An 18,394-nucleotide genomic window follows, 5' to 3' on the forward strand; every position below is an offset into this window, starting at 1 on the left:
CACACACGATTTTTACGTCAATCTTCCTGTGCCTGGAGCTCTTGGTAAGCGAGCAAGTCAAGCTCCTCGAGTCCCTCTTGTATCGCTGACTTGAAGTTAAGAACCAGGTCTATTATGGTCAGCACCTCCTTGTGAAGGTTCTCCCTTTCTTCTTTAATGCGGTACTCGGTCTCCAGCTTCTTTACACTGAGACTCTTGACAGTGCTTTCGGCCTCAATGATGCCCGTGTTGACTCGAAGCCGAAGTGTCTGCAATTCTGTGTCGAGAGCTTCAATCTGCGCAGAGTATTTCTTACTATCTGTCATCATGAAGTCGTATTCTTCCGAGTATTGCAGTACCTTTTTATGGCACTTCTGTTTTAGATCCTCGAGAAGTTCATTTTTTTCAAATGTCTTTTCGAATAGACGGTCCAATTCGTCTTGTAGCTTCAGCCTTTGCTCCCGTTTACTACGAAGTTCCTGCGTTAGTGCAGAGCGACATTGTAATAGTTTAACCTTCTCGTCCGGTAGAGTCTTGGTCAACACTTCATCAGGCTTGAACTCTCTTTCACTATCAGTCAATTCCGGCTTCACGGCCAACTCAAACAGATATTCTTCAACGGGAATTCTCCTAGTGGAGAAGTTATATTGATCGACTAGATTTTTGAGACTGTCGATGCACAGATTTAGCTGGATTTCCTGGTCAAAGAGACTCTGCTGGATATCCCTCAATTTGTTCTCGCTGTACTCAATTGCTTTGGAAAGCTTGTCTCTCTCGATGTTCAGATTATCGATTGTTTCCACCGAGAGTCCTCGTGCGGTCAACTGATCCTGGTAATTCTTCTTTTCTCTCTTGAATTCTTCTAGCTTTTCTTTGAAAGCTGTTATTTCGTTTTCTAGGCGATGTAACGTGTCAGGCCATTTCTTCTTGTGAGCCTCCAATGTGTTCTTGTACTCTGAAAAGGTCTGGAGGTCATTCTCTAAAGCCCTAGACTTTTCCTGTGCACGATCGAGTTGTGTCAATCTTCCATTGAGGTTTTCAAGCTCATTATGTAGGTTAGCTAACCGCTGCTTTCTTTCCTGCTGGTCGCGTTCCGTCTTGGCCGTCATCTCATTAAACTCCGTCTCTAGATCTTTATAGAAACCCAGATAGTCTTCTTTCTGGCTAATGTAGGCGCCATAGCACTCATGAGTGTATCGTATAAATAAGCGATCGAATGGATCATCGGATGCTATCATGTCTTCCTCGGTGAGCCCCAGAAGAGCCAAGTTGAGCTTCATTAGCCAGTATAACATCGCCAAAAATTTTGGCCACGCCTGTCCCACAGAGCTGATATGTGTTCGACTCAACTGGTCGGTGTAAGGGTACTCCCACGCTCGAAGGACTGTTATCACGTCTGTTTCTAGGGATCTAGTGAATGTGAAATGCGGGTCTAATTTATGATAAAGAAACTGGAACATCAACACGAACTCTTTTTGTGTCGGCAGCTGGAGCGTTCTTCTGGATACTGCATGGTTCATTTCAAGCTCGAATCGGTTGGCCACCAAGAAATCGTAAATCTCTCCCATTAGCATCTCCAAATACGTTTTATCATGGAGCGGTCGGAGATCGATTACTTTGGCCGGGGCGCCTCTATGCTGTTGTTGGGAAAAATGTGTAGCCAGCTGAGATGACGCAGGGGCAATGACATTGCTGAAAAGACTCTGGCGACGGTTACTGGCTGGGGTAGTCAAAAGTGTTGATCTTCTTCTGTTGGTCGATTCGAAAACTCCAGAGCCTCGTATTGCAGACGTCCTCCTTGCGCTCTGCACAGAGAGCCGCTCTGTCCGTCTGAGAAGTTGGGCAGCTGACGGTGTATTGACTTCAGCCATGAATTGGTAACGGATCACCGAGGGTGTGGTAATGTTTTTGTTTAGTGTTGATAGTGTAGCATCACGTGCTATGTATCATGTGACTTTAGCTCACGTTAATTGAAGGAGCCGCCAAAACCTCGTTTGCGCGCGCTCACCTCGGGATTTTCAAGTATCATGCCTTTCTCTGTGTGAGCCTTTTTCTACGTTGCTGGATGGCACAGGTAGCAATTTACAAAGGTTGTATTTAAGTTGACCTGATAAACGCTGAATTAGAATGAAGGCTCCCATATGCAGTATTCTTCTTCTGACCACCAAAGAAGCGTCTTTCCCACGAAGGGAAGCTGCCACCGTCCACCATCACGTGCCTGACGTCACGCATTGTCTATGCGGATGAACCATGTTTTTGTTGTTATTTACCGTGAACTCTTGAAACATTCTCTTCCCCACCTTTCACCTAAATCCGCTACAAAAAAGTCCTAGGGTCCAGTTGAAAAAAACGTCAATATCCTTCGATTGGCTTATCCGCTTCGTGTTCCATTTATTTTAGAGTCTGGGCAGTTTGTATCACATCCACCGTTCTCAGTTGCTAATTATACTCAACAATAATAAGATTCTTCACGACTCCTTCCCAGGCACACCATATAAAAGCCGTATTCAGGGGCAGTAAAACGCTGACTTGAACGAAACCGAAAAAAGTCAGATTTCAATCAAAATCCTTCAGAAACAGCGATGAGCTCCAATAAACCGGGGACCCCTATCTCATCGCCCAGGATTGGCAAGCAGGTAAAGTTGGATGTTCCCTCCACGCCGCCGGCGGCGAAGGGTAAGAAACGGTTGCTGGCATTTTTGGCAACCCCTGAACAACCTAGTGATCAACTACCGTTCAGCCCGGGGCTCAAGAGAACAAGCTCAGGAATGCTCAAATCGCCAGATTATAAGCTCAATTCGACCAATGATGGCGAACCCAGTATTCTCAAAACACCCAAGAATAGCGGCTACGACTCGGATGAAAGAGACACACCGCGCAAACTGAAGTTGGTGAGAACGCCGCAGTTCTTCAGTCCGGGGAAGCGGTTGTTCACGGATGAAAATAGCCCCAACAAGCAAGAGCTCGCAGAAATCAGCTCCCAGTTGAAGTCTCGCTTGAGTTCAGCTTTGGGCAAAGTGAAAGGTCAGGATAAAGACAAGAGCCAGATTGCGCCGGTGAAGCTAGATTTCTCCGACCAGTCCTTCACGTCCACAAAAGAGTCACCAACAAAGATGCTCAAGACATCAAGCCCCAGGCGTTTCAGTACTCCTCAAGGAGGTAGTAGCTCTCTGCCTCCAGCGCTGATGCAGAGAGCCAACATAAATCTACAGACACTCCAGGCCTCGCCTCCTCCACCTCCACGGACTCTTGGCCAAGACGATAGACTCCAACAATCGCCAGAGTTCAGGAAATCCTCCGAAAGAATTCCCATCACGTATCCTGAGGAGGACTCCAACGCGCAGACGGCGTTGCTCGCTGCATTCTCTCGACATAAGGAGAAGCGGCGCAGTTTCGGTACTCCCACCGAACGTAGGCGGTCTTCCATTGTGCTGTCGTTGAACGGTAGCCGAAATCTCGAAACAAGCCCTTACAAAGTTCCCCCCAGTCACGAGGGGCAACCCTTGAAATTACCTCCCATTAACGTTGCATTCAACAGCAAACACAGTCCTCCGCAGGATTCGGAACAGGACGCCGTATACTCGCTCATGTCGCTCTCGTCGCCGCAAAAACTACATGACAGCAGGGGCCACAGCCGGCAGCAGAGTCAGAATACCAATTCAACTCAAACGCTGCGTTCATCGTCCGTGGTGAACACGGTGCTTCCGCCAATCTCAGGCATCATGAAAAATGTCGACAACGACGAAACCGATATCGAGGAGTCGACCATGTCAGAGGGGGAAGAGTCGTCATAGGATGTGAAGAAGAGTAGAGAGATCAACTAGATACAGAGTTCTGCAAGGCTTGGCTTCAAAAAGCACCACCTGATGACTAAAGCAACGGCGCTATGTGACTACACGCGCTGATGATGCTGATAAATTAAAGCGTGTTATTGGCTCGGGTATACAATGACGCGAAAATGACTAAAAACGGGTTTTGCTTAATGATTTCATATCACCCTCAGCGGTTGAAATCACACGAGAAATGAGCCAATAAAATCGCTTGCGAAGGTCACCGCGGAGGTTACAAAAAGAAAGTTCATCGAAGTTTCTTCCTCCCGAGTTATGAAAAGGCTGCTAAAAAACGACACTCATGCACCAGGAATATACAGACTGTGGAATTTGTACAAGTATTGTGGAATACATACCTTGAAAAGGTATTGATATCCAATGCTGGCTCCAGTAGAAAACCCTTGCATCTCTCTATCGTAGTAATCTATTTCTTTTTGTCAGCGGTCCCTCATTGTGTGCAGTACAAAACCATACCTTCACCCTAAAAAAAAAAAAAGGTCTTAACTCGTATATAAGGATCATAAATCCTTTATTCTTCATACTTCTTCCAAATTTTTCACTCGTCCGAATCCTTTTTAAGTACTTACAGATTCCGACTGACCACGAAAAAAGCAGCCTGAAACTTGCTCGCTTCACCTTCACCCTTTTTGCTTACTAAACGACGATAAGACCAAACTTTCAAGAGAAACAATTTACGTTTAAAGTCCCCTCCAATATCCCAAAAACATATTTATAAAATGCACAAAACAGCGTCCGTTTTGATGCTTCTTCATCCCACCGCCGTTACCGACGAGGCGCTTGTGGAGGCCACGAAGACCAAAATCGCTTCGAAGTTCCCCTCTGCGACGATCACACAACACATTATCGATAGGTTTGCTATTGGCGCCGTGGACGTTGCCCCAGGCTCTTTTGACCACATCGTCTACGTGAACCCAAACGAGAATCACCTTTCGATTGCTCCTGTGCTCATTCTGAAGCTCTTTGACACGTTAGCGCATGAGGGACAGTTGCTGGGCGACTTGCCAACGGACCAGGATCTCGACGTGTTGATGGCTGGGTTCATTGTTCTGGAGCCCGGGGTGTGGTTAAAGCCGGCGCCAGCGAAGGCAGAAACTGTATTGCTAAAGAAGAAGAGTACCAACGGTAACGTGGGCAAATCGTTGCCAACATTCAAAAAACCAGCATTCACAAAAGCCGTACAGTCGCCCTCGGCGATGACAGACACGTCAGATACGACAGACGATGAGGATCTGGCAATGAAGCGGAAACTAGAGAGCTCGAAATTGGCATACTTCAGCGAGGAGTCTGCAGACGAAGAAGACGGTGACAACGACGACGACTTGATCGACGAAAACGACTTGCTTGGACAGGAATCGCTGTACCTAGATCGTGTAAACATCGTGGTGCCCAAGAAGTGCGAGTTGCCCAACGGTAAAAAGAGAAGAAAGGCGTGCAAGGATTGCACGTGTGGGCTCAAGGAGCTCGAAGAGGCCGAGACTGACGACACAAGGAAACTTCAGGACTCGATCTTGGGCAAAATGGCCCAGCTGGCCACTGCAGAGGCCATTAAGATAGAGGAGCGTCTCAAGAAGAGCCAGGTCAAGTTCACCGAAGAGGATTTGACAGAGATAGACTTCACCGTCGAAGGTAAGACCGGCGGGTGTGGATCGTGCGCCCTTGGCGACGCCTTCCGCTGCGATGGATGCCCGTACCTTGGGCTTCCACCTTTCAAGCCAGGAGAGGCCATCACCATCGACAGCTTCGGCGAGGATATCTAGGAAGATCAGCATACACTAATTAGGGATAAAAATTGGGTTACAGGAAGCGGAAGTTTGTTGAATGACGTAAGAATATTCAGTGGCCATGTCTTGCCACAATCAGACAAGACATGTGCAGATTACTAGCGTAAGCAAAGCGGCGCCAGCTCAACAGCCGCCCCTTGTAGATCAGCTCTCAACTTGCTCTCCGTATGCGCCATTTTAATATGGCCATGCAAGCAACTTGAGAGTCACGATGTGTTCTCTCCACTCTAAAAGATCAGCCTTAGGCCGCCCTGTTAATTAAGATTGCTACCATAACGTCTAAGCTCTTTCAGGCTTCCCAAGGAGATCCAGACAAGTTAGACTCAATGAACATCAGCACGCTATCAGCTGGATCAGGAATCGTGGTATAAAAATTTCACGAACATTCACTTGCAGTTGCCGACACGCGAGGTGAAATTGTGAAATTTTGGGCTCCCCACAAAAAGCACATGCCAACACCAGCGATCAGACGCAAAGTGCATCTTCAAAGTCGATCGGCCCCAACTGCAAAGCAAACCTCCTCCATTCCTGGAGCAAGCTCATGTAGAAGCACGAAGAGAGCAGTCTCGTAAACAAAACAAAAAAAAGCGTAGGTTTCCTTTCGGCCAAAATACAAAGAAGACCGCATCAAGAGAACCCTCGAGCCATTATGGCTTGTTCACGTATCGAAGCGCTCTGCTGCAGACTGGCCCAAACCAACAATACATGTCAAGCCCTCCATCGGGCCCATAATTTTTTTGTTTTTTGGGGAGGGGGAAGGCCCCTTCTATTGTGGCTTCTGCAAGTTTCAGCACCGTCGGGACGCATCCACGAGCCGCGTTTCAGCCATTGAAAAAGAAAGCATTTTGGCGAAATGCATCGCTGGCTTTGTTGAAAGAGGGGCGGGTGGACGAGCGGTTAGAGCTGAAGTTTTCGCCCTTGCAGGTCTTGCAGCAACGCTGTCTGATGTGCTTGATGCTACCAACGACGATCAAGGGTTGATCTTTGGAAGCCATGGAGAAATTCTAGAAGCTGCTCGTGGCAAGGGCGCCGGCGTGTGCCGTTGCATTAGCGCGGGGGACGGAAACGGTTTCAGCGTCATTATGCTTTTGGGTATTTTGCCCTTGCTGGTCCTCGTATAGTGGTTTGGATGTGTAAGCGCATGGCCTCTCATGGCTCTCTCAAAGGTCTCACTTTAGATTATGAAATGCCTTAGATAGACATTCCCACGTCAAGGGCCGCATGCACCAGTAAGCACTAAAAACTCGAGAAACGCAGCGCCAGCCATTTTTAGCGGCCCCGACGTCATGCGGTGCTTGCTGCTGGAGCGCCAAAGTTGCCTGGTAGGCAAGCGCTGTCATGGAAGGGAAGGAAATTGAAAAAAAAAAAAAAAAAAAAAAAATGTAACTTTCACCAGGGCTTCTTTTTAGGGACCACGAAGGTAAAGTCAAAAGTCCAATTATAAGCTTTAACGTTTCAACAAGCACCATCCCGACATTATGCTTTAGAGACCAGAGAAGCAGAACGCCTCGTCTTTTTGTTCCTTCCATTCTTAAGGCGAATCATTCTTTTCCCCTCGCTTGCAACTCTGGACCATGAAGAGAAGTTTCCTCCTTCGACGTTCTTGATTATGATTACGGGCCCGAGGGTGGCTCACGGTCTTGTTTTTCCGCCTGTTCGAGGAAAGCGACCATTGTTTGCTTCTTCAAAGTTATCTCGTTGCAGCGTCTGTTGTTGGCAAATTTGTGAGCCGAAGATACTTGACACAACTGGAGCACATATTGCCGAGGAAACTCAACGTACAAAATGACTTTTGTGTTTTCTGAACCCTGGCTGCATTTCAAATCCACAGCTAGCTCCCTCCTCGCTTGCTTGGTCAACGACATTCTCGAGATATGACCCCCTGACATAAAGTCTTTGTTCTTTTAACACTCTTCATGCTTCATCTTATTATTCTCATGCTTCCCTTCGTTTAAACTGCCAAAGGGTTCCATTGTGATGGCACTCGTTGTTTTTCCTTTGCATTCTTTGAGCGAGCCGAACAGGTGCCTCCAACCCAGCGCCCTCCGTTTCCATGACAACGGGCCCACGCCTGTCAATAATGCCGCCGTGTGATCTAACCTTCTTCCTCACGGCAAGGCGGTCCCGCCAAACATCAACCTGCGCCTTCGTTGGCCCCAGCGAACATGTTGGGTTATGAGAAATGGATTGTTTGGTCTTCTTCAGTAGCGGGCTCGTGATCCATCAGCGACTGACAAAAGCATATCTAGCGTCATCTTGTGGTTAGTTCTGTATCTTGCACTAGAGACGTGGCTCCACTCTGCTACCGTTCGGCTGCTGTGGTTATGATCCCTCTTTGTCACCTTCCTAGTTTCCCCTGGATTAGAAGCATTGCTTGAGAACTCTGCCTGGTTTGTAGTGTTGGCCAGCATCGCTTACATTGATCTGACGCAAAGTAGGTGATGCTTTGCAGGCGGAACCTATGGCCAGGTCACTTCGGCTTGGTAGTCGTATACGTGTTTGGAGGCCACTGCGTTGGGTATGGTAAACCACCTCCGTATTCAAGAAAGGGGGCGCTGTTTTAGGGGTTGGATTAGAATTCTGTTGGCAAGCTTTTGATGCTGTGGTGAGTAGGGGTGAATTTTTGAATGGACGCCTACGTGGTGATGTGGAGATTTTCTTTCAAACCCCGGCTTTATGAGACCCTGTTGAAGCCAAGAGATTATTTTCATGCATCTTCTAGAGGACCCTGGCATTTATGTGTGCTGCAAGGACGTAATGGATGAGCTGTGAAGTTAGTCCTAGATTTCCGTACTCTCTAGTGGTCATATAAGAATCATCGAGATCGCCTGCTCAAAGATAGCCCGGGGAACACCAAGCAATGACATTTATTTAGCCAGGTTGTTCATTAAATTTATCATGTATTGATCAAGGTGCTGTGACCTCCTCTTGCTGATGTGTCCGTTCAAGGCGGTGTTTTGCATCAACTGTGTGGCTCGCCGGAATTCATCACATACGAGAAATTAACTTCTTCTCCTTTTTTCATAAATTCCAGAAACCATTTTCGATTCCTTATTTACGCTTGAATTTTTAACTTCATGACGTGTGTTGTTGGGAATGTTCGAGACGAGCAAATATACACTAAGGGTGAACGACCGCATTCCAACAACAATGACAGCACATCTAGACTTAAAAAATAGAAATTTGCAGACATAGACGACGAATGATCTACTACACCGCTTCCAGTGATGTCACAAGCATTCCCATGCTGAATTAAGAATTGATCGGTGACATACCAAGGAGTATGGCTTGGGACGAAACAAACAGCTTGTCTTTGGAAGGCTCAAGAGGATGATTTACCGGTCATTTTTTCTATTCTTTGCAAACCACAGCCAAACCGCCAATTCATTGTTCAGATCCTTCTTTTTCTATTAAGAGGCTCATGTTGAACAATCACTACTTGTTTAAAGAAGGCTAGCTCGCAGGTAGATCAATGGCAAGTTGTTGCAACGAAAGCTCGGTTGCAATGGCAAAGCAGGCTTCAATACTAGACAAGCTACGATTCATTGAGAACCAAAATGTCTTGGGAAACACATGAGGATAATCTTTCAATGTCGTTAGTATCTTGAAATAAAAATAAAAATAAAAAAAAAAAAAAAAATCCCTAGTAGAGGTGGCAGTGCCACAGTAGATCTGAACCTTGGTCACATTTACGGCGGCGAATCTAACTTTCCATGAAAGGTTATTACATCACAGTGAAGAGAAACCCACCTTGGGGAGAGTAAGATCAGCACGAAACCCCCAGCACATTGCAGAATTAAACGAACATTTTTTTTTCGATTCACTTCACATGAATTCAAGCTCCCCGAAAGGAGGTGTCGATCCTTCCAACACTGGCCTCGTCTAGCCGTAATGTAGCCCTAAAACCTAAATGTAGAAAAAAAAACATCGTAGAGGCAGCGGCGAAGAATCGTCCGGAGATTACCATCAACAGTGTCGGGGTTCACTGACGAAATGGAAAAAAATAAAGAAAAAATTAATAAAGAAAAAATAAAAAAAAAAAAACAAAGATTCATAACCAAGCACAAGCGACGCCGAGCACTTGCCCTGTGGGTCCTCTTGCTCTCTAACTTGTACACAATGCCTGGGCTTCCATTGCGCTTCTCAGGACAAGAGATCCCACACAATGCCGAGAGCAAGTTTGCCATTCTCCCCATTGTGACGTGGGCACCCGCCAGGCGCCTCCTTGGTTCAAGCAGCAGACGAGAAGGTTCTTGGGCAGAAAACAGAGTTGGAACGAGGAAGCGAGCCTGGAAAGAAAAAAAAAAAAGAAAGAAACCTTCAAAACAAGCTTCAATGATCCCAAAGTTAATCAGAGACAATTTCTAAAGTTACAAAGAGGTGCCGATCTCGAACTCCTTCTGGGAGCCAGGGATGCGGCAGTTCAGGGCGGATTCTTGCAAAATGCACCCTCACGATCGGCAATGTTCTGATTGAGCGCATTATTAGAAAGCGAAGGGTTCAACAGAAAATGGGGGTTGGTATTATTTGGGGAGTCTGAGCTGATACTAAAAAGATAAAATCCAACACACGTTCTAAGTGTCTCTCTCGATGTGTCTGGCCAAAAAGAAAATGCAACATCACCTTCCAGGGTCTTTGAGAGCAGCCTTTCGAGGAGTCTTAGGAGGCATCTGCGTGTGCAGACCCTGCGTTGAGGGTGCTTATTCTGTGACGCACCTGTGTGCACGCCGCGTCGATGTCATGCGGGGGCTCGCAACGCGCTTTTGCACATGCTGCGGTTAGCCGTCTATTTCGTCGAAATATGGGTTTTGCTGGTACAAGTGGAGGAGACGGCCCGAGTTGGAGGAGGTCCGGCTACGTAGATGGAGAGGCTGTTTTGGAGCGTCGCCTATATGCTTTTCTGGGAGTTTCGGGGGCCCTTACACCCCCAACTTCACTCACTTTTTGTGCATAACTAGCTTTCTTCTACCGCTAAAGCTTTCCAAACAATTGGTCATCAGGCATTTCCTCCTTTAGCGGATCCTTCTCTCGGCAACAACTGCACCGGCATTTATGTACCAACTGGCGAAAAAACGCCAATCTTGGCCATCTTTCAGAGACGATTTCGGAGTTTGTCCAAGGTGCGTTTGCTCCGGGTCAAGCCACAAGAAGGACAGAAAGCCGTAGAAAGAGAAATTCAGAGACGGCTGCCGTAAGGCGGCCGAAGGGTGGTGGTTTCTCAAGAAAATGGTGAAAGACGGTGCTTTTAAGGAAGAAAAATTCAAACAACTAGCACTCTGTAAAGTCACACAAGAAAAAAAGAATTTAATTGAACTTGTAGATACATTATTTAGAGTCTCCGTAAATTTACCTCAAACAAGCCGTTTAAATCCACATTTTTTGACAAATTGAATCGTCCAGCCTACGTTCATCATGCAGCTTCGTTCTGTGAGTTTTTTGTCTTGGATCAAAGATCCTCTGCCCGTAATATCCCACCAATCGCCAGATTGCAAAAGTCAGTGCTGGCTCGGTTCCTTTCGGCTCGCTTCCATTGTGTATTCGGCTTTGAGCGTCAGTGAGGTTTAAACTCTGCACGATGGTGGTGAAAAGCAAATTAACATGGAGAATGCCCTTGCATTTGGGGAGTGGTTTTTCTTTGCAGTTACGAAGCATTGTCCAAATATGGGGGAGTGGTCAAGGCTCCTGTGAAGCTGGACCCTTTTTTTTTATTTCATTCCTCCCAGGTGCTTCTTCTCCGGTTATCTCCTAAGGCAGCGGCTTGAACAATTCCTGTCACTCTTTTGCCTTTTTGAACTTGTAGTGTGGGCTCTCCCCTCTTTTCACTTTGCGGTGTATCTGTGATCTCTTGGTGAGTTGCTCCAAGACATCAATGGGTGTCAAGAAAAGGTATCTCTTGTGGTGGTGGTCAATGGTTGCTATTGTGTGTTTCTACACTTACATAAAGAGAACCCTCTAACACCTATGTTGGAACCTTCTTCTTATTGTCATGTCACCGATTTTACAAGCGAGTCGCTTGTCATGAATTCTTTCTTCGTGATTGTTATTCACTATTGTAACACGTCTCTTCTTCATTTTTCTTCTTTCTACAGTATCTTCCCTATACGCTGTATATTAATCCGGTCTGCTCTCGGCGAACAGAAATTACAAACTCGTGGTTACCCTGGGAGGGAGGTTTTTTCTGTCTCCCTTCCATTTGTTTAAAAGCCGATGTCGGCAACATAGTGTACATTTCGTCGTCATTTTCCTTGAGCGCCTGTCTCATATCAAAATCTCATTTCGGTGGTGCTTGCGGTTGCATATACACCTCGGGACCATTGTAGGAAGAGGTGGTGCTCCCCATGGCCGTAGGCAAAGAGTTGAATCTCTGCGTGTGGTTGCCAGCCGTGTCGTAGCCGCCGCCCATAAAGTGCGGTTGGTTCATGTCAACAAACTGCTGGTTTTGTATTTGAAGAGGCTGCTGTGGAGACCCTTGCGGTTGATGCTGCAGTGGCTGCTGCTGCTGCTGCTGCTGTCCCTGGTCTGGGAACCCAAACTGGGGTTGGGTGAAGGGACTTTGAAACATGAACTGGCCCATCAGATAAGGATTGGGCTGCTGTGGCTGTTGTTGTTGTTGTTGCAATGGCTGCAGCAGGCTCGAAAATTGCTGGAAGGGCGCCATTTGTGGAGCAAACGCCTGGGCCTGGGTCAAGGGCAGTTTCTGTGAGTTGATCAAGGCCTCCTGGTCCAACAGCTGGGCCCGCATCATCTTTTGGTTTTGTTGGTGCTGTTGTTGATGCTGTTGCTGTTGATGCTGCTGCTGCTGCTGCTGGCGAAGCTGTTTCTGCTGGCACAGGGGACAGCTCTTGCCCTTGCCGTGTCTGCGAGGAGTGTAACGGTAGTTGGGGTACTTTTTGGCGTGGTTTTTCTTCTCCTCCTCGGCCAAGTTCAGCCAGTGTTCTCTTTCTTGCGGCGAAAGCGCTCTCCAGCGGCGGCCCAACTCTCGGGAAACCTCTGGATTCGTCTTGGCCTCGGTGGACTCGTCGAGCACCAGCTGGTGATACTTCTGGCGAAACAAAATGAAGGCATTTCGAGGCCGGGGGATTCGGTTCGGGTTCAGCTTGCACGTGCACTTTTCCTGGGGCACAACCACCGGCGGCTGCTGGAGCTGTTGTTGCTGATACGGCAACGGACCCGGCCCCGGTCCTGGTCCCGGCCCGACTAGCGGGTGCTGGCCCATCATGGGAGGAGCGCCGGGGTGGGAATCGAACCGTGGGAGCTATGGTGGGCAGAAGGCGCCAACATGGACAGCGTCGTCGTCGCCAGCGCAGCGTTGGCAGCCGTGTAGTTGTTCAACGGCGTCGTCGGGGTGTTGTTGATGCTCAGGTGGTACGAGGTGCCGCTTTGGGAAGTTGGCGCCTCAGGCAGCGTCTGGTAGCCAGCGTAGCTGTTGGCGGCAGACACCACTGGATACATAAAATCCAGCGCTTGGGCACCCTGCTGGTTCTGGTTGTTGTTGTTGCTGTTGTTGTTCTGGATGTTTTGATGGGGACTTTGCAAACTAGTCACGGACGACGTGGCGGCCAAGGGCATGAGACGGGCGACCGAGGGCAACGTGTCGGTGGCAGAGGAGGTCTCGTGATCGTTTGCTGGAGGTTGCTTGTAGTCTTGGAGCTGATCTTGGTGGTAGAAGACTGCTGCAGACATCAAGCTGCTTCAAGCTGGGAGAAGGGTGAGGGGGAGAGGTTTGGGGAGACTTGGGGAGCTTGAAGACGAGGTTGGGGGTAGAAGTGGGGAGAAGGCGTGATTCTCGAGGTTGGCTTTTGGGGGATTGGATGAGGTTTGTTGTAGATATGGATCTGGGGGAAAACAGGAGGTTAAAGGGAATCCAGATCGAGGAAGAAGGCTTGGACAGACTGGGGGAGGTCCAAACGATACAGTGGGGAATTGAAAAAGGGGGATTGATGGGAACTGGAAAACCAGTAGATGGGAGGAAGTAGAAATTCAAAAGGTAGCTGAGCTAAACAAATATGTCGGTAGGAGGGAGACTTTATATTTTTTTTGGAATACATGAATATGTAGGTGCGTCATTTCGCTGTACATAGACAGGCGGGTTTAGAACGGACATCTACAGAGAGACGTGCAGCGTGCATGAAATATTACTCCATTTGAACGCAGCAGGGAGTGTATGGGTGGCGCATAGCGCATGACGCATGCGGCAGTGCAGAACGTGCACTGCATTGCGTGGCGCGTGCGTGGGTACGTGGGTGGGTGGCGCGCGCGCACGCGCGGCGAGGGTACAGTATGAGCACTGGCCACTGGGTCGCTGGGGGGGCTGCGCGCGTCGCCGCCTGTGTGCAGGCGGCTACCCGTCGCTGTTCCCTGCTCCTCTGCAGGCGGGTCTCCAAAATAGCCCCCATTTCACCATTTGACGAGGCACCTTGCAAACCTCTCTCAACCGTGATTGAGAGACACCGAGACGACGACGACGCCTTGTATGCAGTACGCCGTGTGTGCTCCCGCCCACCGTTTTTTTTTTTTTTTTGTTAATAAGCCTCTTCGGGGTCTCACGGCATTGCCCGCCAGAAAAATATGTATATATAAATCTTTTGCACAATTTCTCCATAATTCCTGAGCAAGCTCCCCTCCAACAACCTCCACAACTCACACAAGTGGGCCAAAATGCGCCCGGAAACCCAGTTTTTTTGCCGGAACCTGTGGCCCACAATGGCCCAGCACAGCGGCAAAAGTTACCCCCTCTCTCACAGTTGCACTAATGGCTGCAAATTAAACCTTATCAGAACCCACAATGTGCTTTGTTCTTCGTATCAGTAGACGAACAAAATTTGGAAGGAAGCATGAAGCCAAAAGGCTGAAGCGTGTGAAGTTTAATTGTGGAGAAAACAAATCTGAGACAGGCTCCAGCCGGTGAAGTTCGAGAGAGGCAACTGTGAGGTTTGGAGATAGCATTCAACAAAGTTTGAAAATTTTACCTAAGTAGTTTGAGACATCATTGTATGTGGTTGTGGAGATGGCATTCAGTGTAGTTATGGACGATCAGGAGGAGGTTGACGATCGGTCTGGGGAGGCACTAACAGCGTGAGTAGTTTTCTTTTTTTTGGTTTTTTTTTTTGCGCTGGTTTCCATAATTCCGATAGACAGAGTCTTTGTTTAAAGGCCACAATGGCGGTGGAGAGTGGGTTTACCGCCGGGGTTGGTTGGACGGTGGAGAATCGCAAACCCGCAAGGGGAAGTAGCTTCTGCTGCTGCAATAGCACCCTGCAAACGAACAGCAGGCGGCATGGCCTAAATGTGAGCCACCTTGTCATGTGTCCCCTTTTTCGCTCGAGGGAGCGGCGATCACCAATGTTGCCTGGGTGACGTCGATGCGCTGGAGGTTGTAAAGTTCTGGCCCTGGTCCCTGGATGTGGGAGTTGAAGGGTACAAAGTGATGGAACAAAAACAAAAAGAAAAATGGGTCTGGCTCTGCCATGGAAGATAGCGACTCTTTGGACTTTGTTTCCGTGTTTTGCTTCTTCAGGTTTTGCTTCTTCAGGATTCTCTTCTTCAGGTTTGCTTCTTCAGGTTTCGCTTCTTCAGGTTTCGCTTCTTCAGGTTTCGCTTCTTCAGGTTTCGCTTCTTCAGGTTTCGCTTCTTCAGGTTTCGCTTCTTCAGGTTTCGCTTCTTCAGGTTTTGCCTCTCCAGACTTCGTTCCAAATCTCCTGGCTCTTTCAAATCCTGGACCGTGCCTTGATAACCTTTAGTGTCTCGCCATAAACTCTATTGGTGTCACAAAACATCTCGTAGTCAACATACGGCCCCGGGCGCTCTTTCGGAAAACCCACATCCAGTGGTTGCCTCGCAATTGTTCAAAATTTTGCACCCTTCATACCTTTGTCGGCTGGTCTTTGTGAAGAAACGATGGAATAATTTTTACTCTTCAACAATGCCTCCTCCGCGAAGACTCAAGTCCAGGGTCATTGTGAGTCTTTGGCCATCCAAGCATCAAAAATGACCAATTGTAGACAATTAGCAATGTGAACATGTAGACGGCTTATCAAAAGTTGGTCGAAAATGCTTTTCGGGTGTGCAAAGAGAGTGTGCTCGTGAGGTTGACTGATTTAGGGTTTCACCGAGGAGGGGTCGACGAGAAATTTTGAGCGTCAAGGGTTTTTTGGCCACCCTCCACGGTGAAATGGATCCAGCTCACCACTCATCCAAATAAAACGCTACAGGTGCCGCTTGAGATCAACATCTGCTGGCGTCCTTGTTCGTGCAGCAAATTTGTCCTTCTAGAGCACCGTTGACGTTAACAGAGAGGACAACCCTACTTGAGCTTTGTTGCCATGAACAATCCCAGGACTTTTCAATGCCATTTTGACAGGTATTGCCTTGCTGAAGTGCTACCACAGATTGTCATTTCATGAGGTATTTGGGCGTCTTCATCATATGGGCCAAAGCTAAAGAGAGACTCGATGGTCCTCCAGTGAACGCCACTACTCCACGAATACTATTGGAAACGAGTTTTCGTTGATACTCCTACTTTCTATCCCTTACGAAAGCTCACGATGTCCAGGACAACACAAAAACAATGGTTGGGGAAGATCACATCGATCGCTGATCACTTCAAAACAACGTCATTCTAGGTTATCGACATGTCTAGAGCACAAAATCAAGCCACCAATTGCTCATGGCACCAATGCAAAAATAGCTAACCGGGCCGAATTAACAGGCTGTATATGGATTCCAGGCCATCAGTCTTTACTCCCAGATTCCCTCAACCACTTGAGCTTGCACTTTTCATGGGCGTATCTTTTTTCCTATGTCTGGGGCCTAGAAAGTCATAAATGTACAATTTATTCAGGAGCAAATTGGTAGGTAAAGACTGCTGCTTTAACATTACTTCCCTCGCTCATGGTCACGTCTCCAATGCCACCGCTTTCAAATCTAGCTCTGCGTGTGTAGTGACCTTGCTAGATTTGCTCAACAGGAGAGAATGACCCTCTGGTTGAATGGTCACCAATGTCCAACCTCTTTAGGACATGCGTGGTTGTCCCTATCAGTTCTTTTAGTGGATATAAGGTACCACACAAAGCGGCAAACTCTCAGACCATTGCTGAAGAAGACTGAGAAAGAATAAACGAACAATTCCAAAATGTTCATGTAAACTGAAATTCTACGAATTTCTGTCACCCTCGTCCTCTGAATCCACCTCCCGAGCCACCGCTCCACATGGGCATTTCAATTTCCAGCTGGACTCTTGTTCAAATCTTCCCATCATCTTATTTTTTTTTTTTTTTTTTTTTTCCCCTTTCCTAAACTTCCTTCTCTTCTTTCAGATGGCTGCAAATTGGCATTCCAATGGGCTGTCTCTCTCTGCGTCCTGCATACAAGCCCCTCTCAGCTTCATCTCGCTGCACCACCTTTAATCGCCTCTTCCCCCATGGGGAATCTGCTCCATGTGGCATCCCACGCCTTACATGCAGACCGCCGTTCCTCCCGCCCAATTCAACCAAGCACAACCACCCAACATCCCTGAAAACAAAGAATCATTAAACTTAAATTTCGCTCTCTGCAATTCACTACTTCGTCTGTATGTCCTTCTAGATCTGCTTTTCGGAATGTTTTTAAAGTTTTGTGGAATTCCCGTTCTGCACATAGTCTGGCCTCGTGTCTGCGGACTCGTCACTTGATTTGGACGTAATGCCGGATAATGCCCAGAACAGAAATATAGCCGGCGTGGCGTTCCTCAACCCGGCAAAACGCCACCTGACGAGATTCTAAAAACCCGCCAAGGTCTCATATCAATATAAATTGAACAAATCTGTTTTAATATCCTTCCCCATTTTTTCATCTCAAGATGTCTATTGTGGAAGGATGCTGGCGAACAAAACTTAGCCGCTGCGCATATATGTGCTATTTTGGGCAATTGCGCCGAGGCTTCGGAGGCACGCCTTGTGAAAAGAGGCCAGTAAGGTTTAGCTATTCGTGGTTGTTGCCATTCACAAGATCTTCTAGAAACATTACTGTGAATGGTGGTACGTCGACGGGTTGCATGGGGATGCATCGTGTACTGCAGACAGGCCCAGGTCTTGCCTTGTGAGGCACTGCGTGTATCGTGCAACCTGCAGCAGCGCCTATCTGAGGGGCATGAGGGGAAGACGATCATCAACTCTTCAATAAGGAGCCCAGATAGTCAGGGCGCAAAAATGCAAAACTGGCTACTGACTCGCTCCTCACTCCGCCTGCGCAGTGTCTCAAGAAATCCGACCGCTTGTTCTGACGTCTGTGACTCCGTAGTCGCTAAATCGCACGAATGCGCTGTAATTGCGCTTTTTGTGCATGGCGCGCTATGTTGCTGTCGTCTATATGTAGTTTGTGCGTTCTCGCCAGCGTATCTGCATCTGCACCTGGCCCCAAGCAGAATTTGTCGCGGAATTAGGGGGCTTGCAACATGCGCTAGCTGTTGCCCACAAGCCTTAACCACGCCCACAAAGCTAGAAACCCTTAACTATGGTACTCTAGCTCCACATCACAACATATCCATACTAAAACCCTTCAAATTTTTTTGTACCCTTTTCCAAAAAAAAAAAAAAAGAAAACCTCCTTCTCTTTTTTTCTTTCCCACCAAACCGCCCTCCCCCTTCATCTCTTTTGCATCCCACGGGCTCTTGTCCACCTCGCTTGCAACGGCCGCCGTACAGGGGCCTTTTCTTCAGCCACGGTAGACCTCCTGTGGTTGTTGATTGTGTAGGCTGTCATTTGCATTGTTGATTTTTGACCAAAGTGGATTTGCACACATCAACA

At 47.8% G+C, this 18,394-nt stretch overlaps 4 protein-coding genes across 4 annotated transcripts; 2 read left to right on the forward strand and 2 right to left on the reverse strand. All coding sequences in view use genetic code 12, as the record gives it.

Annotated features, from left to right (window-relative positions):
- Window positions 1-17: 17 nt before the first annotated feature.
- On the reverse strand, window positions 18-1,850 carry CJI96_0002613 (kinetochore-associated Ndc80 complex subunit NDC80; the record flags this gene model as incomplete). The annotated part of the gene is made up of 1 exon (XM_029036124.2): window positions 18-1,850. One exon carries the CDS (start codon window positions 1,848-1,850, stop codon window positions 18-20), a length of 1,833 nt encoding a protein of 610 aa, XP_028891366.2.
- Window positions 1,851-2,561: 711 nt separating this feature from the next.
- On the forward strand, window positions 2,562-3,773 carry CJI96_0002614 (uncharacterized protein; the record flags this gene model as incomplete). The annotated part of the gene is made up of 1 exon (XM_029036125.2): window positions 2,562-3,773. One exon carries the CDS (start codon window positions 2,562-2,564, stop codon window positions 3,771-3,773), a length of 1,212 nt encoding a protein of 403 aa, XP_028891367.2.
- Window positions 3,774-4,546: 773 nt separating this feature from the next.
- DRE2 (electron carrier DRE2) lies at window positions 4,547-5,587 on the forward strand (the record flags this gene model as incomplete). Its single annotated transcript, XM_029036126.2, has 1 exon — window positions 4,547-5,587. One exon carries the CDS (start codon window positions 4,547-4,549, stop codon window positions 5,585-5,587), a length of 1,041 nt encoding a protein of 346 aa, XP_028891368.2.
- Window positions 5,588-11,882: 6,295 nt separating this feature from the next.
- Window positions 11,883-13,294, reverse strand: RFG1 (HMG domain-containing transcriptional repressor; the record flags this gene model as incomplete). The annotated part of the gene is made up of 2 exons (XM_054702102.1): window positions 11,883-12,793; window positions 12,859-13,294. 2 exons carry the CDS (start codon window positions 13,292-13,294, stop codon window positions 11,883-11,885), a joined length of 1,347 nt encoding a protein of 448 aa, XP_054558077.1.
- Between the last annotated feature and the right edge of the window lie 5,100 nt (window positions 13,295-18,394).

The sequence above is a fragment of the Candidozyma auris genome, chromosome 2, assembly GCF_003013715.1.
Source record: "Candidozyma auris chromosome 2, complete sequence".
In the NCBI taxonomy this organism is placed as follows: domain Eukaryota; kingdom Fungi; phylum Ascomycota; class Pichiomycetes; order Serinales; family Metschnikowiaceae; genus Candidozyma; species Candidozyma auris.